Source organism: Nipponia nippon, unplaced genomic scaffold (genome assembly GCF_047370975.1).
Source record: "Nipponia nippon isolate SJK-2023a ecotype South Korea unplaced genomic scaffold, ASM4737097v1 scaffold_7, whole genome shotgun sequence".
In the NCBI taxonomy this organism is placed as follows: Eukaryota; Metazoa; Chordata; class Aves; order Pelecaniformes; family Threskiornithidae; genus Nipponia; species Nipponia nippon.
Window position 1 is genome coordinate 49092042 of NW_028262391.1, and position 23993 is coordinate 49116034.

At 47.5% G+C, this 23993-nt stretch overlaps 2 protein-coding genes and 3 long non-coding RNA genes across 13 annotated transcripts; 2 read left to right on the forward strand and 3 right to left on the reverse strand.

Moving 5' to 3' along the window:
- The first annotated feature begins 547 nt into the window (after positions 1 to 547).
- LOC148051064 (arylamine N-acetyltransferase, pineal gland isozyme NAT-3-like) lies at positions 548 to 12796 on the forward strand. 5 transcript variants are annotated; one of them, XM_087738530.1, is made up of 5 exons: positions 548 to 574; positions 694 to 844; positions 4124 to 4282; positions 8268 to 8443; positions 10281 to 12795. In XM_087738530.1, exons 4-5 carry the CDS (start codon positions 8418 to 8420, stop codon positions 11257 to 11259), a joined length of 1005 nt encoding a protein of 334 aa, XP_087594656.1. In that variant the 5' UTR covers positions 548 to 574; positions 694 to 844; positions 4124 to 4282; positions 8268 to 8417; the 3' UTR covers positions 11260 to 12795. The 5 variants fall into 5 exon arrangements, with proteins under 5 accessions (XP_087594656.1, XP_087594655.1, XP_087594658.1 ...); XM_087738529.1 differs by having other exon boundaries at positions 574 to 844; XM_087738532.1 differs by lacking the exon at positions 548 to 574 and having other exon boundaries at positions 575 to 844; positions 10386 to 12795.
- Positions 6059 to 10514, reverse strand: LOC148051065 (uncharacterized). Of its 2 annotated transcripts, none has more exons than XR_015700290.1 (3): positions 10423 to 10514; positions 7664 to 7817; positions 6059 to 7208 (listed from the first exon to the last, which is right to left on the reverse strand). It is a non-coding gene; the product is annotated as an uncharacterized LOC148051065 (long non-coding RNA). The 2 variants fall into 2 exon arrangements; XR_015700289.1 differs by lacking the exon at positions 10423 to 10514 and adding an exon at positions 9422 to 9536.
- LOC148051066 (uncharacterized) lies at positions 11266 to 19799 on the reverse strand. Of its 3 annotated transcripts, XR_015700286.1 has the most exons (6): positions 19636 to 19799; positions 19060 to 19557; positions 18853 to 18982; positions 18441 to 18699; positions 12887 to 13332; positions 11266 to 11394 (listed from the first exon to the last, which is right to left on the reverse strand). It is a non-coding gene; the product is annotated as an uncharacterized LOC148051066 (long non-coding RNA). The 3 variants fall into 3 exon arrangements; XR_015700288.1 differs by lacking the exons at positions 11266 to 11394; positions 12887 to 13332 and adding an exon at positions 17905 to 18006; XR_015700287.1 differs by lacking the exons at positions 11266 to 11394; positions 12887 to 13332 and having other exon boundaries at positions 18117 to 18699.
- Positions 14587 to 20712, forward strand: LOC104014733 (arylamine N-acetyltransferase, pineal gland isozyme NAT-3). Of its 2 annotated transcripts, none has more exons than XM_087738535.1 (2): positions 14587 to 14753; positions 19795 to 20712. In XM_087738535.1, the coding sequence occupies exon 2, from the start codon at positions 19796 to 19798 to the stop codon at positions 20666 to 20668; it is 873 nt and encodes a 290-aa protein (XP_087594661.1). In that variant the 5' UTR covers positions 14587 to 14753; position 19795; the 3' UTR covers positions 20669 to 20712. The 2 variants fall into 2 exon arrangements, with proteins under 2 accessions (XP_087594661.1, XP_087594662.1); XM_087738536.1 differs by lacking the exon at positions 14587 to 14753 and adding an exon at positions 19126 to 19244.
- Positions 20141 to 22681, reverse strand: LOC148051067 (uncharacterized). The gene is made up of 4 exons (XR_015700285.1): positions 22284 to 22681; positions 20674 to 20803; positions 20420 to 20593; positions 20141 to 20275 (listed from the first exon to the last, which is right to left on the reverse strand). It is a non-coding gene; the product is annotated as an uncharacterized LOC148051067 (long non-coding RNA).
- Positions 22682 to 23993: the final 1312 nt, after the last annotated feature.

The following is a 23993-nucleotide window of genomic DNA, read 5'->3' on the forward strand; positions in this document are numbered from 1 at the left end:
GGGGCAGCACAGCAGGAGTAGAGCTGGGTTTTGGGAAAGAGCTGCTGCTTGGCATAGCTGGATTCCTGGAAGATGATTAGATTCAGTAACTTGAATTTTTTTTTTACAAGATTCACTCAGTTCCCAACCGAGCAATGGAGAAGTAGATGTGATTTTAGATCCCACCAGCTACGACAATTTACCTTGTCAATAGTGAATTTCTTTCTCCACTCTGCTCTCCAGAATACAACTACCTCCACTGACTGTATTTAAAACCTGCTTCCCAGCTTTCAGCCCCTCCCAACCCCCCAGAGGGCTGTGTTCCTCCTTCCATCCCTCCTCAGGTACAGCAGCGGGTAGGGTGCCAGCTGGCAAAACCACAGGTGATTTCTCCCAGCTCCATTTGCTCCCCTCCTCCTCCAGGTGTGAATACTTTGTCTCTCTTCTTTTCCATACACCTATATGTGGTGCACATTACTTTGTGCTGTATATACCAGCTGTGGGTGCATGGGGAGGTGGAAAAAACATGTGGAAAGGCCCTTTACGTGTCCATGAATCCCTGCAGTGCCGCTTAGAAGTCACACCAGTGTCCCCAGTGAGTGTGTAGCACGGGGGAAAGCCAAGAGCTCCAGAGTCCGGGTTGCCACAGAAACCCTTGCTCTACCGCCTTTGGCTTTTACACCGGGAAAAACCTTTCACTCTGTAAACACCCAGCTCCATGGACATGCCTGACACCAATAATATTTGTGGTGGGGCTATTTATTGCCGAGAATCAATGAAGAGCCCCTCAGGACCATCTTCTTGCTTCTGAATCTTCCCACATCTTCCAGCCTCTTCTCCCCACAGCCAAAAAACCCCAATAAAGGTAAGTCTTGGGGAGCATTCTGAAACCAGAGCATCTCTCCTTTCTTTTCCCCAGTTGCACTCCTGATTCAGCAGTGGGATGGCGGGAGTACGTTGTCATTGCAAACATATATTATTTCTGTGATGCATGTTAGTGCATTGTAATGAATGTGTGTTTTCTGAAGGTGCAGTTGTTTTTTTTTTCCTTTGCTGTCGCTGTACTCTGTTTCTTTCTTACTCTTCACTGAGATAAAAGGTTTCCCTCCTACCTACCTCCAAAAAAAAAAAAAATCTGCGTAATGAGAATAACAGAACTCGTGTAATTGTTCCTGCTTCGCATGTTTCCAGGCTGATCGCCTGCATTAGGGCTGATCCAAATTCCCACTGAAGTCAATGAGAGCTTTTTCACTGAAACAACAGCTTTCTTTTGGAGGAGCTTTTTGGAGGAGCAGGCTCAAAGCCAGGTGAAAGCAAGTAGCATTGCTCCATGGCGTCAGTTGAATAAGGACAATTTAACCCTGCTGAGGATGGGGCTTGGTAGGTTCATTGCAAGAATAACTGCATATAAACGGTGACTGCTGCTGCATTTAGGCATATGTAGAAAGATTGTTTTTTCAGAACTAATATGTGTGTGTATATATAGATATATAAATCACCCAGTAATATAAATTAGATCACTATATGGAGAACATATGAATTATAAAGCCAAGATATTTTCCATTTAGGAAAATAAAGGAATATTTCCCTTTGAGATGTTCTTTCTGTTGCTCCATATCCCAGTTGCAGAAACATTGCAAGTGTTTCACCAGTACCTCTCTGCTATCCCAAATGTGAGCTCACCAAAGGAATTTCAGAGGGCTGAGTGAACTTTCATTTTTCCCCACTGTATTCATACACATATATAACTCTCCTCTAGTCAGTGCACCTATTGATTAGCTGGGAATCTTTTCCTCTTAAAATATCTTACAACAATATTTTTTGCATATGCTACACAGGTTTCAATACCCAGGTGTTTATGTGCCTGATGATGACAGAGACTATTGGCTTGTGAATCCTCTTTGCGCATGCAGGTCATACCTAAATGGGTGGCATTATGTGTGCCCAGATCATAGGCTGTTTTATGTATTTGTTTAGTGTCCTGGTTTTGGCTGGGATAGAGTTAATTTTCTTCCTAGTAGCTGGTATAGTGCTGTGTTTTGGACTTAGCATAAGAATAATGTGATAAAACACTGATTTAGTTGTTGCTAAGCAGTGTTTATACTCAGTCAAGGAATTTCCAGCTTCTCATGCTCTGCCTGGTGCCCAAGAAGCTGGGAGGGGGCACAGCCAGGACAGCTGACCCAGCCTGGCCAAAGGGCTACTCCACACCGTATGGCATCATGCCCAGTATATAAACTGGGGGAGTTGGCCGGGTGGCAGTGATTGCTGTTCGGGGATGGGCTGGGGGTCTGTCAGCAGGTGGTGAGCAGTTGCATCACTTGTTTTTCCTGAGTTCTGTTCCCCTCTCTCGGGTTGTTTTCCTTCTCATTACACTTTTTAAATTATTATTAATTTAAATTATTGCTTTCTAACGAGAGCTGTCCATCACACTGTCAAAAGCCTCCTTTGGACATTTTCCAAATGGGAAAAATTGGCAATTTGGAAAAATTTCGGGCTGAAGTGATGTTACTGAGGTGCAGCCAGGCAAAATGGGCATCCATGGCAGAGCCCACAAAGGAAGCAGATGGTCTATGGGGAAATACTCAGTTGCTAAGGACCAGTTCATAATTCTCTTTAATTTCACCACATTTTCACCGTTATTGGTAGCTGCTCGGTAATTGCAGGGCAATGCATTTTCCTATGCAGGGACAGAAAGGCCTCATTTGAAAACAAAGATTTTATGCTAGTCTAGTCCAAACATCAACATAAGACATCCCTTTACAATTAATTAGCTGATCATTTGTAAAAATTCTGTACCGTTGATAAACTGTTGTGGTTTAACCCCAGCAACCACACAGCTGCTTACTTGCTGCCCCACACTGGGAAGGAGGAGAGAATCGGAAGGGTTAAAGTGAGAAAACTTGTGGGTTGAGATAAGAACAGTTTAATAATTGAAATAAAATATTATATATAATAATAATAATAATAATAATAATAATAATAATAATAATAATAATAATAATAATAATAATAAGTGAAACTGTCCCAGGGTCCAGCCAGCAATGCCAATGCCCCATTACATACTACACTGTCATACTTCCCTTTGGCAATGACAGCATAACATGATGGCAATTATTAACTGGTTAATCATGGAAGCATTTATCTGCACAAAAAGCCAGTAGAACAGAATATATCCAATTTCTAGATAGGACATTGAAATGAAGAGAGAAAGATTAATGTCCTGGGTTTCCAAAGGTGCTCTGGGTGCATATTACATACTGATTTGGGAAGCACTGGAATATTTTTGCGGCAGTGTGTGCAATGGTCAGATGCAGAGAGCGAGGGAGGGAGGTCATGTACTTCTTGCAAAGTTAAGTTGCAAAAGTAAAATCTCAGGCACAAGCAAATGCTGGATGTCTGAGCTCCCTGGGAGGCTGCCGAGCGACAATCCCTAGCTCCCTGATGATTTTGGGAGGGAGCCGAAGCCCTGTGCCCTGTGGTGGGATGGACCCGGTCTGCCACGCGTTGCAGGAAGCAGTGACGCTGTGTGATAACGCAGTGGTTTGAACTTTCAGGAAGGGAAAAAAAAGAAAACACCACCATTTGCTGACATTCGTGGTGGGGACGAATCACGCAGCCACCTCCTGCTTGCCAAGAGGGTGCCCCGGTTGGGGCAGCCCCACGGCTGCTGGGGGGCAGCTGCAGCCAGAGGTACCCTGGGCCGGGGAGGGAGCCGCTGGCTCTGCCCCCGGGCCCTGGGGAGGAGAGTAAGTTTCTGATCCTCTTCCTGCCACGCTGAATTTCTTGTTTGAAACCACTTACATGTGACCCCACTGGTGCTGTCTTAGCTCCGGTCTGGCAAGGAGCATTTTGGGTAGTGCTTGTCGGAGCTGAGGAAGGGGAAAATCAGACATGGCAGAAAGGAGTGCAAACTGCAGCTGTGTCTTGCAGATGTGCATGGCTCCAAACACTCAGCATGGAAAGAGCTGGGGTCTGCCGACCCTTTGCATGAGCTCCCTTCCCTGCCCGGGACAGGGGACCCCCCTCCTTGCCCACCCAATACAAGTTGACCTTGGTGCTGCCTTATCGGCACATCCAAGTGCCGCATGAGAAAAATGTGTCCGAGTGTGGCAGAGTGAATTTTGGTTTGTTTTGCTTCCAGGATCAGTACCTCCACACCCCATACCCTGGAGGACACCACTGCTAACTGCTGATCAGCTTGTCTTGAACCAGACCCTTCAGAAGGTAAAACCAGAGGAGGCTGTGGCCATGGGGATTGTCAACGTACCCAGTGGGCAACAGGAAAAGTATGTGAGCCCAGGTAGGACAGCATTTCTCTCATGAAGGGTCTAGTGGGGATGGGGTAAAGCTGGCCAAAGAGCTGCTGTGGAAACCTGAGTTACCCAAAAGGTCTGGTAAAGAGTTCACTGGCTGCAGCAGCCCTGGGCAAGGCACACAATCGGATACAGAAAGCTCCCAGGCTGTTAACCAAGCTGCTGGCTTCTGCTCCAGCCCTTTCTCCAGCTACCAGCTTTCATGCATACACACCATCTTGCTTTCCTTGTCTTCTTCATCCTCCTCTTCAGTGCTCTCCACCACTCCTTGTTGCCAGATGCCAGCAAAGATGCTGCTGCTGTGGCTTGGAACCTCCCCAGCCGCTTGCCAGCCCTCGCAGACCCCGCTATCAGCACGTTCAGAGAAACCAGCATGACTCTCTGCTTTTGAATCTGCAGGACATTCTCCTCAAAATTTTCATAGTTTGACAACACTGCTGGCATGTCCAGGAGAAGTGGCCCACAAGATGGAGACAGTAATAGCATGTTGAGGGTGTGATCATTGCTTGTGAAATGGAAGACAACTTCTCCTTCCTAATATGCACCCCGGAGCCTCACGCTGGGGTGGCAGAAGCAGATATAGGGTGTTCCCATGGTGCTGTGACCACACTTCGACAAGGATCCTGCTCCAATGTGTCCCACCGCAGCTGTCATGATTCATGGGAAAATAATAGTCAGATGCATAGGCATGTTTTTCATCAAAACAGTGACTTAAAATGGGGTTTTTTTTGCTTCAAACCCTCTATGAGATAAAGCCATTCATGTAGAAAAGCTGATTGTTCCCCTTGTAATGGAATTTAACTGAATTACCACCACTTATACATAAGAGATTTATGCTGAAACCCTCAGGACTGGAAGGCCCTACAGACCAAAGTGGTCTCCTCGGTCTGCATTAACACCCTTGGTGTTGGCTTGTGTGAAAAACCTCATGTTGGCAGGGTAAAGATAAGCAGAGAAGATAATTTTTGACACTCACCATCCCTCAGAAAGGTGCCTTAGATAGTAGAAACACTAAAATTGAGATTTGGTGTCTTCCTCACTGAAAAAAAGCTAAGCAATATCTAGCACAGCTACTCCCTTCTGTAGCCTCATGGGCAAAAGTTGCTGCTGTAGTTGCAGGCTCATCCTTTGGCCGGTGGGGTGGACACCACCAAAACTGCATGTGATGGATGCTGCGGATACAAATCCAAAAAGATATGTAGACACAGCTATTTGATATCTATAATTACATAAGGAAGGCAATGTATATAAAGCATGAGGGAGTTCTGCCACTATGAGTATGTTTATAGGCCGTGAATATTCTTTACCAGTCTTGACCAGCCTACATCTATTAAATTCCCTTTGGAAATGAAAGGCTAGAGCCAGCCGGGGTGTGCAACCAGGGTGAACATGGCTCAGGGTGTGCAGCATTTCCTTTTCCAGTGACTCAGAGCTCAGCAGGATGGGAGTATCTGACCTTGTGTAAGAATTTAAGATTTTATACTAATTCCATTTAAAACACCTCAATTGTTTTATTACCTTAAAAGTGTCTCTTCTCTCCTCCCCACCAAAACCATCTAGTTAAGTAGACTACCATAGAATTTGTATATTAAGCATAATATAATATAACATAATATAACATAATATAACATAATATAACATAATATAACATAATATAACATAAAATCTAACATAACATAACATAATATAATATAATATAATATAATATAATATAATATAATATAATATAATATAATATAATATAATATAATATATACCTTGATTGTTATACAGCCCATCACAGAGGTCATTATAAAGAGGAGCTGTTTAACAGTGAGCAGACACTTGACTATTACCCCAAATAGGGCACCCTATGCTTTTATTTCCCAGGCAAATATTGCAGCATATAGTACTCTTTTAAAGTGGGAAGGGACGGCTATTTGATGCAGCCTCTCAGCAGAGTTAGGATGACAGAAGGATTTCAGTAATAAATTAAATGCTGTTGGCAGTTTAAATTTATAAATAAATAAAAGCGAGTGCAATTACATTGAGGGTCTTCTGGAAAAAGCTCAACCAGCTTCAGCTCCTGCCAAGGTTGGGAAACTGCATCACAGTGTCCAGGTGGAAAGCAATGGCCTTTCCAAGGACACGCCCGTTTGCACCTTCACCCTGCAATCACGCTCCCCGCAACCCAGCTGGCCTGAGCTGAGCTTTGCCCTTTGCTGGGTGCAGGCACATTGCGGCCACATTACCCAGCAGCCGTGATTGCAGTTTATTGCCCCACTACGCCTGAAATTAGCCCCAATGATCTGGCACAGAGCTGAAATGCAAACAGACTCTGGCAAGGCTCCTGGGTCAAGATCAGCCTTTTCTTACCTTTAGTACTCATTGAGTGAGCTTTGCCCTCTGACGGCCTTGGGCACACCCAAGAGAGAACGAGAGCTTGGGGAGAATGAGATCTCATGGTTTTAATGGCTTGAGGAGCAAAATGTGCAAGATGGGAAGAAAAAGGAGAGTGGTGCAGGAATGATGGCATAGGATAGTGAGTTGGGATGAGAATTTGAAAGACTCGGGAAGAAAGTGTTCAATATCAGAGCTGCGTTATAGGGAGAGGGCTTGAGAAAAGCTGAGTATCCATGTACCAGGAGAAATGGGTTTTGCTCCTACTTGGTCAGAAAACACTTGTGTCTTAACGGGACCCCAAAGTTAGCTGGAACAGATCCCCAGCCAACATTTGCCCAAGGGAGCCCAGCAAGTGTCCACTTCTGGCACCATCTGTGGTCCCAAATGACTCCAGGCAAGGAGCACGGCCGGGTCTGCTTGCACATCGCACAGTGATGGGTCCATGGGCTTCTTTTTGGTATGGTTCCCACCAGGACTGTGGGTCTGCCTGCTCAGATTTTGGCTTCTCTTTGTCAAAATGAGGGGGTCAGCCTGTGGGAAGAGAAGGGATTATTCCACATACAGCGAGATCCACCTAGGCATATGAACTTTCTGTTTGTACTAAATTGGATCTGCTCAGAGGAGCCCGACGAGGGCAGGTAATCCATTCCCTTCATTGCTTCTCAGCTTGGGCATTGGTTCTTGCTTGTGGGGTCAAACACCGGCCACTGATGGGACGATAAAGAGCCGCATTTTGATATGGGAGTGGAGCTGTGTAATGGGCTACCACAGACATCTCTGTTTGGTCTGATTTATTATCTCTGCTAATTATTCCAATAAATCAGTGTCTGAATGAAACTTGCCATTGATAGTAAATGTGAAGGACTGGAACTACTGTTGGGGAACTAACAGGAAAGAATCCAGCTGTATATATGAGAGAATTAATGAGACTTATCTTGGCAAAATACAAGCAAGATTTGCAGATACAAAAGCAGTATGAAACACACCGAAAGGATGGAGCTCCCTCTGTGTTAGCACTCTATAGTCGTCACTTTGCCAATAGCATCTTCACCACCACAACATCCTCAGGTGCTACTTGTGGGCAAAAACCAAAGAAGACACACTGCTGTCCCAGTGCTTTCTTACATTCTATGAAATTTACTGTAATAAAAAAAGTGCATAAATCAGAGAGAACAAATTAAGCAAAGGCAGTGCTGAAGTTCTTGTGTGTTCTGATTGGGGCAAGGGGGTTACAGATGCCTGTTACTGTGCTGAAATCTTGCTGCTTTTCAGAAACAGTGCCAAAGCCTTCAGATTGAATGCATGCAAGATTTCTTCCCCACATTTCCAAACAAATAGTAATCTTATACCTGGGAAAAAAAAGTATATCTATATTACCCGAGTGCATTCAGCTAGCTACCGAAACAAAAAAAATACCCTTTTTGTCACAGCCCAAGCTAGCCCCTGCAGAAAGCATGAAATGAATGAAAATGTGAGGCAGCCTCTGCTGTAATAAAAACCAGGTTTTGCAGGCGTGTTGAATCAGTGCTGTTGGTTTTGCTTGCTCACTACAGATCTCATGCTCCACCCTTCTGTTTTTTTTTCTTTCAGCTTTTGCAATCTGAAAGCAAGTTGAGGGAAAAGACCTTACCCTGAAGACAAGCTGGAGAACAGTCCTCAAGCCCTGTCTGAGCTAGGTAAAGGACAGCCAGCCACACCACTTGTTTTAGCCTGAAACCATCCCCTCCACAGCCCGGAGATATGTTGGCAGTTGAACTGATTTCCAGGTAAGCCTTATTTTTAAACCCTGAATCTTGGTAGCTGGCACTCCCTAACCAGGAAGTTAAATCTGTTTGAAGACAAAATACAGCAGAAAATGGTGTAAAGACAGAGAGGGGAACGCTCAGCTGCTTGGTGTAATAGATACGCTGTTAATCAGTTATCAGCCTCAAGCAGATCAGGCATTGGTGCCATCTGACTTATTTCAGATACCACAGTTGAAAGGGCCTTATAAGCACCCGCAAGAGATGGACAGACAGACAGAAAAAAACCCCGACAACAATGTTTTCCCTTTAAGTAAAAGTTACTACACGTGTTTTGCCTGCTGTGGCAAAGTGAAAGAAAGGGAGAAAGAAAAGGAAAAACAGCTCGTTGCTGGTGACGCTGATTTAAAGCTCACAGGGCAAGAACTAAGTTTCTGCCACGTTTTCATAAAGGAATAGAGCTGTAGTTCCGGGGCTTTGGGGAAAAGCTTGGGAATGAGCCCCAAGCTGAACAAAGAGAATCCCCCGAATAATAACCTGATGCTTTTAACCCGATGTGGGATCATTCACGCCTGCTTGTTGGATGTTGGAGACATGGCAGTGGCCATGAGGCAATAGTTCCAGATTTCTGTAGTTGCTATCCTAAAGGTTAGGAAATGTGGGAAGACAAATGGGGACACCCTCTCTTTCTGCCATGGAACTTTTTCATTTTCATTGCTTTGTTTATATACTGAAAGTATCTTTCCAAAATTCTTGTGCAATTTGGTGTGTGCCTTTTTTCATCAGATGATTGAGAATTTAATCCTGTTGGAACAGTTGGAGCTTTTCTTATGATTTTTCCTTAAGAATCGTACACAGGAACTTGAGAACATTTTGGGGCCTTTCGGGTCAGTAATCTGAACATCATCGCTCTGTACTCAGAGATGTCTGAAATTTAACGGTGCCTGGGGAGGAAGTACAAAAGCATTTGGCTACATTAAAGTTCCTTTCTTGTTTCCTTACCATCAAGGGCTGGGAGGGCTCGGGCTGCTTTCCACCCCTGTGCTCGTGAAACACAGCCTCCGGCTGAGCCCTTCTGCTGTGGTTGGGATGGGAGGGTGATGCCGGCTCCCTGTCACCCACAGGCAGCCACCCACCGCTGGTGAGACTACGAGCTGAAAGAGCAAATGCATCCCTAAAATGACGTCAGAAAATGGGAGGGTCCCTGAAAACACGTAGTTTTGGCCCAAACCTTGGTTCCCTCCTGCTGCTGGTATAGGGCTGGGATTAGCCGAGCCGGGGGGGGCTAAGCTGTGCTGCGGGGAGGTGGGTCACAGCAGATGCAGCAAAAAAAATCCCACAGCCTTTTCTGCCCTGAAAAACCCCTTCTGCACTCGAGGTCACGTCTGCTACCGCCAGCACGGAGAGCAGGAGCAGGTGAGAGCAGCTCATGCCAGGCTGCCTAAATAATGAAGGAAATACCACAGCAGGGCAGATTTATTTCAGATTTGGTTGCAGGGGAGGCTCTGGATTGCTCTGCAAGAGCGGGAGGGTTTGTTTTCTGCTTCGGCTTTGTTGAGTCAAACCACGAGTAAAGCAGTTGAGGTCTGGAGAGTCTGAGTTCCTATAATTTCTAGCAGAGAAACAGTGCTTCTACTGTTTTTGTTCCTTCCTAGGGAGATTTGTAGCTTTGCTGGGCAGGAACTCTCTACTGAAATGTGCTTAGCACAGCTGGAGACTCTCGTCACAGCTGTAAAAGAAACAATTAAAAATAACATTTGTGCTCATCAGCAGTGTCCCATTGGCTTCCCTTGGCGCTAATACTCACACTCAGCTGCCTTTGATAGGGCCATTAGTCAAATCCCGCTCCTCTTCTGAGCAGGCTGCCCATACTGAGGAGCACCCCGTTAGAAGGCACGGGGAAGATCCTTCCGTCACTCCTGACACAACCTATTATTTTTTTTTTCCACGCTTCTCTCGGAGGCAGCATGGACATCAAGGAGTATTTTGCCAGAATTTCTTACCAGGGCTCCTATGATAAGCTGGACCTGGCTACCTTGACGGATATATTCCAGCACCACATCCGAGCGGTCCCTTTTGAAAACCTCAGCATCCACTGCGGGGAAGGGATTGAGCTGGACCTGCAAGCGACGTACAACAAGATAGTGAGGAAGAAACGCGGCGGCTGGTGCATGGAAAACAACTACCTTTTATCCTGGGTCCTGAAAACCCTCGGCTACGACGTCACCCTTCTGGCATCGAGAGTTTATGTCCCGGAGTACGGCGCGTATGCAGAGGAAATCGATCATCTGCTGCTAAAAGTGGTGCTTGACGGCAAATCCTACATCGTCGACGGCGGGTTTGGGATGGTCTACCAGCTGTGGCAGCCCATGGAGCTGATTTCGGGGACAGACCAACTGCAGACTCCTGGGGTCTTTCGCTTCCTCGAGGAGAGCGGGACCTGGTACCTCGAGAAGGTAAAAAGGAAGCAGTGGGTTCCCAACCAAAGCGCCTCCGCTTCCCATAACGTGGAAAAAGAAGTTTGCCGTCGCATTTATCTCTTTACCCTTCAGCCACGAGACATTGAAGAGTTCAGAGCCTGCAACACCCACCTGCAGACCGCACCGAACTCGCTGTTTGTGACCAAGTCTTTCTGCAGCCTGCAGACCACGGACGGCGTCCGGGCTCTGGTGGGGTGGAAATTCACCGAGGTAAAGTACAATTACAAGGATAATATGGATCTGGTGGAAAGCAGAATCCTTGCAGATGAAGAAATTGAGAAAATACTGAAAGAGAAATTCAACGTAACACTAGACAAGAAACTTGTACCCGTCAACACAAGCAGGTTGTGTATGCTTTAACTCACTGCCTGAAGTCTAATTCAATCCAGTGGCATTACATGCGATCCTTCCCCCTATTTCTGACAAGCAGCTAAAGATCAAGCTCTCTCTTGCCATCGACACCAGTGTAAGGCAGAACACATCATTAGCGTGGATCTGGAAAAGAAATTGATTTTCACAACTGCTCCTGTGTCTCTTTTTGGTTTGGGTGCAAATCATTTCTTCCTAGCTCAGTCAAATCACTCCCCTTCTGTTTGCGCTTAGCTGGAAACAGGTTCTGCCCATTCCCTACTCCCTTCATCTCTTAAAAGCTTTTCCAAATGCACCCAGAGTAGCAGGGCAGAGCGATGGAGCTGTATGTCTCTTTCTTTATTACTTTGCTCTGTCACCTGGCGAAAATCATACCCACTTCTTAAATGAATACCATATTGGTTTTGGAATTTAATAGCCAGAAAAACAAAGACATCCACTGCCGAGTTTGCTACAGTTAAGCTATGAGCCTGTTCTTGCTCTGGCATTCACAACACCCTCTCGCACAGCAGTCGGACAGTCCCACGCCTGCGCCGCACTGTGCGAACACTTACGGACGGGCCATTTACGGCCTAAAACCGATGATCAGAAATATCAGCGGACAATTCTGCCTTGTTTCAGACTTTACGCAACCCCCGGTCGCTCAGTGACGTAACCAAAAGGCATTGTTTCTTTGAACTGAAAGGCTCTCCCGTGCATTTTGTTTGCTCCCACCCAGCAGCAGACGGCTGGGAACACAGGCTCCTCTCCGAAGAGTGCTCCTCCTGGCCAAGTGTTCTTGCACATTAATTACCATGGCTGAACTCAAACACATGTGCAGAATTATTTTGCTGAAACATATCTGTTCTACTGAGGATGTGTTTGCGGCGACACTCATTATATTGATATAAGGAGAAACGACGCATCTTAATCAGATACCTAAAGGTTAAGATTTTTAGTATGCGAAATTACTCAAATGTAATCACTTTGCCCTTTGAGATGATGCTCGATGTTCCTTTATGTACAAATCATGGAAGCATTACAACTATGCACTTACAATTAAGTAAATGATATGAGTGAATTACAATTAAATAAAAGAAAGCAAGAATTGTGAAGTAGAACTGCTCAGCTGTTTTTTCCCCAAGTTACAAGGTGTATCCCCAAAGTAAAAAATTCATTAATCACTGCAGCTGCCTGATTATTTGTATGTGCTACTACTTTGCAGTTAAGGCTTTTAAAAATACAGTAACTCACCGATTCTTTTTTATTTGTTATGCGATATGTGCAGCTTTCTATAACTAGCAATTTATAGTCAAAACCAGCTATTCTGCACGTTCACAACGTATTTCATAGAGACAGAGCGAGTTCCCCAAATCCCCATCTTCCCACAGTCGTATGTGTTTGGCTGCATGCGTGCAAGAGTCCCTTAAGGCTCATGAGGCTCCCCCATCCTATAGGTAAATGAAATGCTAATGACTGACCCTGTAGGGGATTGCAGAAGGAATAGGGGCTTCTTAGAGTGTGGACCAGCAGCTAGCAACACAGATGGTCAGAATAAAGTGTCCCAGGATCTGGTTTGTTTGCAAGCTGTACCCGTCCCTGGTCCCCGGTCCCCGCATTAGCAGAAGACTGAACAAACCTGGTGGGTTTCTCCTTGCAGCAGCCTGGCAGCAGGGGCAGAGCAGCGGGACGGAGGCAGGAGCCTGGCCAGCTCTCGCAGAGGTGAAGGTCCATGGCAGAGCCAAGAAGCTCCATCATTTGTGGGCACACAGACATGGGAAACAGCTAGAAAGGGCTGTGCCGGTTCCTTTCCCTGGGCCTGGGTGTTTCTCACGCTTTGAGCTGTTTTGCAGGCGCAGGGGAAGGGGCAGGGCGTTACGTCGGTTGCCCCAGAGATTCAGCATGGGAAGGGCAAACAAGAATAGGAAAAATCGCTTTCCTTTCAGCTGACTCATCTCCTGGAGCACGGGCCCCGTCGCTGCCTTGGCTGCTGCGCACTTCGTGGCACAGCTCAGTGCTTCTGGACCTCCTGCTCAGCACACCCACGGAAGCAGATTTTATTGCTGAGCAATCGAATGAAGCTCTCTGTTGGAAGGGGCAGAAAAAGAGGGTCTTCCTCTGAGAGTGCACTAATTTGATTTTTCCTTATCAGTAACTTTGGGGGCAAATCCCTAAAGGCAGAGCAGGCTCAGGGAGTGCAGCGCTCTCCAGGAGCAGCGTCCTCGCTGCCGAAGGACAGGGCTTCTCTTTGAACCCAAGGGGATTTAGACAGCTAAATGACTTTGCAAATCTGACCTTGCTGCTTCGGAGGTCTGGTACCAGCCACGAAGCATAGCTCGGTGTGGTGTGCTTAATTCATAGAATTCTAGAATCATTAGGGTTAGAAAAGACCTCCGAGCTCATCGAGTCCAACCGTTAACCTAACTGCCAGGTTCACCTCTAAACCATGCCCCTAAGCATCGCATCTCCCCAGCTTTTCAATACCTCCAGGGATGGGGGCTCAACCACTTCCCTGGGCAGCCTGTTCCAATGCCTGACAACCCTTTCCATGAAGAAGTTTTTCCTAATATCCAACCTAAACCTGCCATGGCACAGCTTGAGGCCGTTTCCTCTCGTCCTGTCACTTGTTACTTGGGAGAAGAGACCGACCCCCACCTGGCTACAGCGTCCTTTCAGGCAGTTGCAGAGAGCGATAAGGTCTCCCCTCAGCCTCCTCTTCTCCAGGTTAAAGAACCCCAGCTCCCTCAGCCCCTCCTCACCAGCCTTGTGCTCCAGACCCTTCACCAGCTGCGTTGCCCTTCTCTGGCCACGCTCCAGCACCTCGATGTCCTTCTTGGAGTGAGGGGCCCAAAACTGAACACAGGATTCGAGGTGTGGCCATTCCCTGCCAATATATCCGTGACTTCCTTGGCTTGGATTAGTAGCTCTCAATCCTAAATAACCAACTACGGGGACCCAGGCCACGTGACTGTCAACAATGTAAAATCCTTATCAAAATTTGAACCATTGCTTTTCTGCTTCAGCATGGGCACAACCATCCAGTGCCCCAGAGACTGAAGCACCCGGGTGACCTGCGGGGTGGGGACGGGGTTATAACCACTTACAAAAGTTGCTTGCGATACCCACACTGTATTTCTCCCTTGCATTCCTGGAGGGCTTCCGTTCTCAAGCAGTAACGGGGGAGGTTTAAATCTGCTCAATATTGTAAGCAATTGGGGGACTGGATCATTTTCAGCCTCTCTGTACAGCACCTAGCCCCATGAATTGCACGACAAGGCTCTCTATGCACGTGCCAATACAAAATAAACCAATAGAACCGTCAGAATATAAATACGTATAAAAGAAGAAACTCTCTCCCCTCTCTTCCTGCTCTGCTGGAGGCTAACGCTGTCCCTGCCAGGCAGTAAAGGCAGCCTGGACCTTTAAGAGCAGTAGTTCCCAGCACAACTCTTTCTGGGAGCTTTGGAGCAAACCAGGGTGGAAAGCCTGAGCTCGCTGGCTGAGAGGTAAGCGCCGAGTGTCTGATCTTTACCTTCACCCTGCAGCTGTGGGGCAGCCTGTTTGGCAAAGCCCACCCCTCTGTGTCTGTATACCATGTGCTTAGCACCGTAGGCGTATTAGCAAAGTATAAACGACAGCAACCCTGCGGCTGACCGCATGCGTTGCATTGCAAGGACGCTGTCCAAGGACAAAGATCAAGCGCTCGAGACTTAAACTAACCCCTTTAGGCTGAGCCAGAGTGTATGAAAAACCCAGCTCCTGACTCACAGTGTAGCTTAAAAATCAAACAAATGGTACGGGCATGTGCGAGAGGATCCAACCTTGGAAGCTTCTCACCAATTTTAGCAGAGAAGAACTATTCAGCCTAATTATGAAAGGACACAGCAACCCCCAGGGACGCTTGCAGACAGGCAGAACTAACGTCTGAATCTCGCTACCCACCACGCTGCTCCCGCAAACATGCACGCATGCTGAATGAAGCTTGGCTGCTGCGAGAGCAAAACCGAAGAAGGCGGAGATCTGGACTGAGGCTTCAGATATTTGGCAACCCGGTTTTGGAACGCAAGCTGTCCCCTGGGCGAGGGCTTGCTCGCTGCTGCAGCCCCGTTGCTAGCGCAGGGGGAAGCGTTGTGCCAAGAAGAAAAGCTGTGTCCGGAAAGGCGAGGGAGTAAACACTGATTTACGTGAATGCTCCCTAACGCCAATGGTTTTGTCCTGTAGCTTTATTATACTGAAGCCGCCTCTTTAAGTATTCCTTGAGATCAGAGCCCATTTTGTCAGCCATGACGAGGCTGTGTCTACTCCACAGACTTTAACTTGATGAGGCCAGAGAAAGGGCAACTGGGGAAACTGAGCCACGGGCTGCGACTTTCCCCAAATATGTTTTCCTGAAGCCTCATTGCCAGCCCCCCACGGAGGGTCTCAACGGGGAGGTTGGTCACGGCTGGAAGAGGGGAGCCGGTTATACGCTGCACTCTTGCCAGGGCGCTGGGGACACCCAGACCCAGGAGACAGGTTACAGGGAGGGCTTCAGGTCTTCTGCTGCTGGCCCAGAGCAGGGGCTGATGAGTTTTTGCTTGAAAGCCAATTTCGAGCATATCAGACCCACCAGGCTAAGGGACTTGCTTGGGCCCCTCCTGGTCACAGAGGTTCAGCTCGCCAGCATGACAGGGAAAAGATGTTTCCATCTGGCTTACAAAATGGCTAAAAGGGGGAATAGAAAGAAAAAGGAGGCAGAGGACCACAAGACGAACTTGCCAGCGTACACGTGCGCTGTCTGTTGGGGAGGGAACGGCTTTCTACAGCCAGTGTTTCCAAGGAGATCCTGCCAGAGATGAGTGCCCTTGTCCTACAAAAGGGACGGAAAAAAACCATAAAATGCAGTATCAAAGGCACATTACTGTTTTTTCATGTAGCCTCTTTGGGTCCTTTTGAAGTGAAACTGTTTATTTCTTATTCCCTTACTGGGATAGTCCTCTACTTTGTTACATTTTCCTGTGGTTTTGCATTAGCCAGTCTGAATCCTGGTACCAGTGCAGATCAGGAGCGACACAACCAAGTCAAGTGAGTTGTGCTGCTGGCGTCAGAAGTGGGGTTAAAGTCTAGAGATTAGGTCATCTGATGTGCTCACCTGCTGGGGTGGGGGTATTTCCACCTATGTATTTGAGGTGGGATTTTCAGAAGGTCCCAGCACTCGCTTGAGTGCTGGCACGGGCATTGGCTCAAGCTCCTGGTCACTCCGAGGGCAGCAGCTGGACCAAAGCTGAGAATAGTCGCTGGAAGGTAATCTCTCCCATCTCATCTACATCAAAGGATTTTGGGAAAACCCTCCCAGGGAACGTGCGACCGATTTGAAGGAGCAAGAAAGCCTCAGACCTTTTGGAAGTTAATACAGCCCTTAGCAGACTGTGAATTGTTCTGGAAAACAAATATCCTTGCATGGACAAAAGCCAAATGAAATCTCAATTAAAGGCAAAAGAAGTCCTTGCAGATACCAGATTAGTCAGTGGATTAGAAGTGTTATGGGGAACCTTTTGCACCTTGGCCACGCAGCCAGTACCAATGACAGTCTCTTTCTGCTAATGAAAGGAAAGGCGATTAGAGGCATGAAGACAAAATATTTCCAATAACTTGAGCTGAAACTAAGGCCTTTGGTTTGTAAAAGATGGTAAAAGAAACCAAAAGGTGATGAATACGCCTTGTATGTAATGTATTCTTAGTGATTATCAATTCCTCTGACCCTTAGGTTAGAAAAATTAACTGTTCCTTCCTTTCAACAGCCGGGGTCAAAGCTCTGTCTGAACTCCACAGGGAAAGCAAAGAGATTAAGGAAACAACAATCTACTTCACATGGAAGCCTGCCTAAAATGGCGACACACTGAGATGTTAATCCCAGTTAGCTGAAGCCATGAATGTGAAACCTTCCAGTTAAATTACCTGTGGGATAAATAAAGAATTGCTTACCTGTTACGGTAAAAGAAACAGTAAGAAATTGCTGTGACTTTTATGCTAGTACGGTCTAGTAGCTTTTCTGCAAACCTGTTGTTTGTCAGTTTTATAAATTATCAATTTTCCCTTTAAGTAAAAGTTACTACACGTGTTTTGCCTGCTGTGGCAAAGTGAAAGAAAGGGAGAAAGAAAAGGAAAAACAGCTCGTTGCTGGTGACGCTGGTTTAAAGCTCACAGGGCAAGAACTAAGTTTCTGCCACGTTTTCATAAAGGAATAGAGCTGTAGTTCTGGGGCTTTGGGGAAAAGCTTGGGAATGAGCCCCAAGCTGAACAAAGAGAATCCCCCAAATAATAACCTGATGCTTTTAACCCGATGTGGGATCATTCACGCCTGCTTGTTGGATGTTGGAGACATGGTAGTGGCCATGAGGCAATAGTTCCAGATTTCTGTAGTTGCTATCCTAAAGGTTAGGAAATGTGGGAAGCCAAATGGGGACACCCTCTCTTTCTGCCAGGGTATTACACCAAATGAAACTTCTTCATTTTCATTGCTTTGTTTATATACTGAAAGTATCTTTCCAAAATTCCTGTGCAATTTGGTGTGTGCCTTTTTTCATCAGATTGAGAATTTAATCCTGTTGGAACAACTGAACTTTTTCTTATGATTTTTCCTTGATTGCGTCAAGAAGGCACCTGGTATGGCCCACACGGCCCCTTTGCCTCTGCCATCCCGCTTGTTCCCACGGCATTCCTCTGTCCTCCCTGCAACAGCCTCACGTTCATGCCACTTCTCCCTCGCCCATTCCGTTCCTAAGGGAGAAGGGTCACAACTGTAACAATCCCTCCATCGACAGACACCCCGCTCGCTGCGCCAATTATAAATGTCAGGGAGGTACACTAAAACGAACTGAAACAAAGGACAAACTCAAAACAACTTTATTGCACAAAACAACCAAAACCACACAACAGAAACCAATAAGAAACAGGGGTAAACTGAAATCAATCAACACTCTGAGAACATTTAACACATAACAGGTTCGAGGTGTCAGTCAGGCGGGGTGTTGTTAGTACACGTCAGCACACATGACAATGATGATCCAACGTGCGCACACACTCACTCACTCACTCACTCACAAAGGGGGGAAACTCTCTGCCTCCCCTGGGTACCCAGAGGATGCAATCGCTCACCCCTGGGGGTGGGGGGTGAGGGCTCACTCAAGGATACCCAGAAGAAAATCACTCACCCAAAGGAGGTGAGGGCACTCCATCCCGGGAAGTTTCCTCAGGCGGCGTCCCGACCCAAGGGGAGAGGTTTCGAACACAGACCCGCTGCGCTGAGAAGACCGCTCCAAGGGGGTCTCTGGCGGCTCCCCATTTATACCCTGGGTGGGATCTGCGCTGTGGGCATCGTTTGCCATGATCCAGAAGCTTCTCCGAGCCCAGGCGCCTCACTGGCTGCGGGCCCCACCTGGCGACCGAGAGGCCCCGCTCCTCCTGCTCCCCCTGCCGAGAGGTGCACGGGCACGGCAGAGCACAAGAGGTGCGAAAATGAGAGGTGAAAAGCTGGTGATCGCCATGTTAAAGCCCCGATCTTCACGGGGGGGTGTGTGTTTGTACCTGTCACACAACATCAAAGTTCCTTTCTTGTTTCCTTACCATCAAGCACCACGCCTGTGCTCGTGAAACACAGCCTCCGGCTGAGCCCTTCTGCTGTGGTTGGGATGGGAGGGTGATGCCGGCTCCCTGTCACCCACAGGCAGCCACCAACCGCTGGCGAGACTGCGAGCTGAAAGAGCAAATGCATCCCTAAAATGACGTCAGAAAATGGGAGGGTCCCTGAAAACACGTAGTTTTGGCCCAAACCTTGGTTCCCTCCTGCTGCTGGTATAGGGCTGGGATTAGCCGAGCCGGGGGGGGCTAAGCTGTGCTGCGGGGAGGTGGGTCACAGCAGATGCAGCAAAAAAAATCCCACAGCCTTTTCTGCCCTGAAAAACCCCTTCTGCACTCGAGGTCACGTCTGCTACCGCCAGCACGGAGAGCAGGAGCAGGTGAGAGCAGCTCATGCCAGGCTGCCTAAATAATGAAGGAAATACCACAGCAGGGCAGATTTATTTCAGATTTGGTTGCAGAGGAGGCTCTGGATTGCTCTGCAAGAGCGGGAGGGTTTGTTTTCTGCTTCGGCTTTGCTGAGTCAAACCACGAGTAAAGCAGTTGAGGTCTGGAGAGTCTGAGTTCCTATAATTTCTAGCAGAGAAACAGTGCTTCTACTGTTTTTGTTCCTTCCTAGGGAGATTTGTAGCTTTGCTGGGCAGGAACTCTCTACTGAAATGTGCTTAGCACAGCTGGAGACTCTCGTCACAGCTGTAAAAGAAACAATTAAAAATAACATTTGTGCTCATCAGCAGTGTCCCATTGGCTTCCCTTGGCGCTAATACTCACACTCAGCTGCCTTTGATAGGGCCATTAGTCAAATCCCGCTCCTCTTCTGAGCAGGCTGCCCATACTGAGGAGCACCCCGTTAGAAGGCACGGGGAAGATCCTTCCGTCACTCCTGACACAACCTATTATTTTTTTTTTCCACGCTTCTCTCGGAGGCAGCATGGACATCAAGGAGTATTTTGCCAGAATTTCTTACCAGGGCTCCTATGATAAGCTGGACCTGGCTACCTTGACGGATATATTCCAGCACCACATCCGAGCGGTCCCTTTTGAAAACCTCAGCATCCACTGCGGGGAAGGGATTGAGCTGGACCTGCAAGCGACGTACAACAAGATAGTGAGGAAGAAACGCGGCGGCTGGTGCATGGAAAACAACTACCTTTTATCCTGGGTCCTGAAAACCCTCGGCTACGACGTCACCCTTCTGGCATCGAGAGTTTATGTCCCGGAGTACGGCGCGTATGCAGAGGAAATCGATCATCTGCTGCTAAAAGTGGTGCTTGACGGCAAATCCTACATCGTCGACGGCGGGTTTGGGATGGTCTACCAGCTGTGGCAGCCCATGGAGCTGATTTCGGGGACAGACCAACTGCAGACTCCTGGGGTCTTTCGCTTCCTCGAGGAGAGCGGGACCTGGTACCTCGAGAAGGTAAAAAGGAAGCAGTGGGTTCCCAACCAAAGCGCCTCCGCTTCCCATAACGTGGAAAAAGAAGTTTGCCGTCGCATTTATCTCTTTACCCTTCAGCCACGAGACATTGAAGAGTTCAGAGCCTGCAACACCCACCTGCAGACCGCACCGAACTCGCTGTTTGTGACCAAGTCTTTCTGCAGCCTGCAGACCACGGACGGCGTCCGGGCTCTGGTGGGGTGGAAATTCACCGAGGTAAAGTACAATTACAAGGATAATATGGATCTGGTGGAAAGCAGAATCCTTGCAGATGAAGAAATTGAGAAAATACTGAAAGAGAAATTCAACGTAACACTAGACAAGAAACTTGTACCCGTCAACACAAGCAGGTTGTGTATGCTTTAACTCACCGCCTGAAGTCTAATTCAATCCAGTGGCATTACATGCGATCCTTCCCCCTATTTCTGACAAGCAGCTAAAGATCAAGCTCTCTCTTGCCATCGACACCAGTGTAAGGCAGAACACATCATTAGCGTGGATCTGGAAAAGAAATTGATTTTCACAACTGCTCCTGTGTCTCTTTTTGGTTTGGGTGCAAATCATTTCTTCCTAGCTCAGTCAAATCACTCCCCTTCTGTTTGCGCTTAGCTGGAAACAGGTTCTGCCCATTCCCTACTCCCTTCATCTCTTAAAAGCTTTTCCAAATGCACCCAGAGTAGCAGGGCAGAGCGATGGAGCTGTATGTCTCTTTCTTTATTACTTTGCTCTGTCACCTGGCGAAAATCATACCCACTTCTTAAATGAATACCATATTGGTTTTGGAATTTAATAGCCAGAAAAACAAAGACATCCACTGCCGAGTTTGCTACAGTTAAGCTATGAGCCTGTTCTTGCTCTGGCATTCACAACACCCTCTCGCACAGCAGTCGGACAGTCCCACGCCTGCGCCGCACTGTGCGAACACTTACGGACGGGCCATTTACGGCCTAAAACCGATGATCAGAAATATCAGCGGACAATTCTGCCTTGTTTCAGACTTTACGCAACCCCCGGTCGCTCAGTGACGTAACCAAAAGGCATTGTTTCTTTGAACTGAAAGGCTCTCCCGTGCATTTTGTTTGCTCCCACCCAGCAGCAGACGGCTGGGAACACAGGCTCCTCTCCGAAGAGTGCTCCTCCTGGCCAAGTGTTCTTGCACATTAATTACCATGGCTGAACTCAAACACATGTGCAGAATTATTTTGCTGAAACATATCTGTTCTACTGAGGATGTGTTTGCGGCGACACTCATTATATTGATATAAGGAGAAACGACGCATCTTAATCAGATACCTAAAGGTTAAGATTTTTAGTATGCGAAATTACTCAAATGTAATCACTTTGCCCTTTGAGATGATGCTCGATGTTCCTTTATGTACAAATCATGGAAGCATTACAACTATGCACTTACAATTAAGTAAATGATATGAGTGAATTACAATTAAATAAAAGAAAGCAAGAATTGTGAAGTAGAACTGCTCAGCTGTTTTTTCCCCAAGTTACAAGGTGTATCCCCAAAGTAAAAAATTCATTAATCACTGCAGCTGCCCTGATTATTTGTATGTGCTACTACTTTGCAGTTAAGGCTTTTAAAAATACAGTAACTCACCGATTCTTTTTTATTTGTTATGCGATATGTGCAGCTTTCTATAACTAGCAATTTATAGTCAAAACCAGCTATTCTGCACGTTCACAACGTATTTCATAGAGACAGAGCGAGTTCCCCAAATCCCCATCTTCCCACAGTCGTATGTGTTTGGCTGCATGCGTGCAAGAGTCCCTTACGGCTCATGAGGCTCCCCCATCCTATAGGTAAATGAAATGCTATAGGGGATTGCAGGAGGAATAGGGGCTTCTTAGAGTGTGGAGCAGCAGCTAGCAACACAGATGGTCAGAATAAAGTGTCCCAGGATCTGGTTTGTTTGCAAGCTGTACCCGTCCCTGGTCCCCGGTCCCCGCATTAGCGGAAGACTGAACAAACCTGGTGGGTTTCTCCTTGCAGCAGCCTGGCAGCAGGGGCAGAGCAGCGGGACGGAGGCAGGAGCCTGGCCAGCTCTCGCAGAGGTGAAGGTCCATGGCAGAGCCAAGAAGCTCCATCATTTGTGGGCACACAGACATGGGAAACAGCTAGAAAGGGCTGTGCCGGTTCCTTTCCCTGGGCCTGGGTGTTTCTCACGCTTTGAGCTGTTTTGCAGGCGCAGGGGAAGGGGCAGGGCGTTACGTCGGTTGCCCCAGAGATTCAGCATGGGAAGGGCAAACAAGAATAGGAAAAATCGCTTTCCTTTCAGCTGACTCATCTCCTGGAGCACGGGCCCCGTCGCTGCCTTGGCTGCTGCGCACTTCGTGGCACAGCTCAGTGCTTCTGGACCTCCTGCTCAGCACACCCACGGAAGCAGATTTTATTGCTGAGCAATCGAATGAAGCTCTCTGTTGGAAGGGGCAGAAAAAGAGGGTCTTCCTCTGAGAGTGCACTAATTTGATTTTTCCTTATCAGTAACTTTGGGGGCAAATCCCTAAAGGCAGAGCAGGCTCAGGGAGTGCAGCGCTCTCCAGGAGCAGCGTCCTCGCTGCCGAAGGACAGGGCTTCTCTTTGAACCCAAGGGGATTTAGACAGCTAAATGACTTTGCAAATCTGACCTTGCTGCTTCGGAGGTCTGGTACCAGCCACGAAGCATAGCTCGGTGTGGTGTGCTTAATTCATAGAATTCTAGAATCATTAGGGTTAGAAAAGACCTCCGAGCTCATCGAGTCCAACCGTTAACCTAACTGCCAGGTTCACCTCTAAACCATGCCCCTAAGCATCGCATCTCCCCAGCTTTTCAATACCTCCAGGGATGGGGGCTCAACCACTTCCCTGGGCAGCCTGTTCCAATGCCTGACAACCCTTTCCATGAAGAAGTTTTTCCTAATATCCAACCTAAACCTGCCATGGCACAGCTTGAGGCCGTTTCCTCTCGTCCTGTCACTTGTTACTTGGGAGAAGAGACCGACCCCCACCTGGCTACAGCGTCCTTTCAGGCAGTTGCAGAGAGCGATAAGGTCTCCCCTCAGCCTCCTCTTCTCCAGGTTAAAGAACCCCAGCTCCCTCAGCCCCTCCTCACCAGCCTTGTGCTCCAGACCCTTCACCAGCTGCGTTGCCCTTCTCTGGCCACGCTCCAGCACCTCGATGTCCTTCTTGGAGTGAGGGGCCCAAAACTGAACACAGGATTCGAGGTGTGGCCATTCCCTGCCAATATATCCGTGACTTCCTTGGCTTGGATTAGTAGCTCTCAATCCTAAATAACCAACTACGGGGACCCAGGCCACGTGACTGTCAACAATGTAAAATCCTTATCAAAATTTGAACCATTGCTTTTCTGCTTCAGCATGGGCACAACCATCCAGTGCCCCAGAGACTGAAGCACCCGGGTGACCTGCGGGGTGGGGACGGGGTTATAACCACTTACAAAAGTTGCTTGCGATACCCACACTGTATTTCTCCCTTGCATTCCTGGAGGGCTTCCGTTCTCAAGCAGTAACGGGGGAGGTTTAAATCTGCTCAATATTGTAAGCAATTGGGGGACTGGATCATTTTCAGCCTCTCTGTACAGCACCTAGCCCCATGAATTGCACGACAAGGCTCTCTATGCACGTGCCAATACAAAATAAACCAATAGAACCGTCAGAATATAAATACGTATAAAAGAAGAAA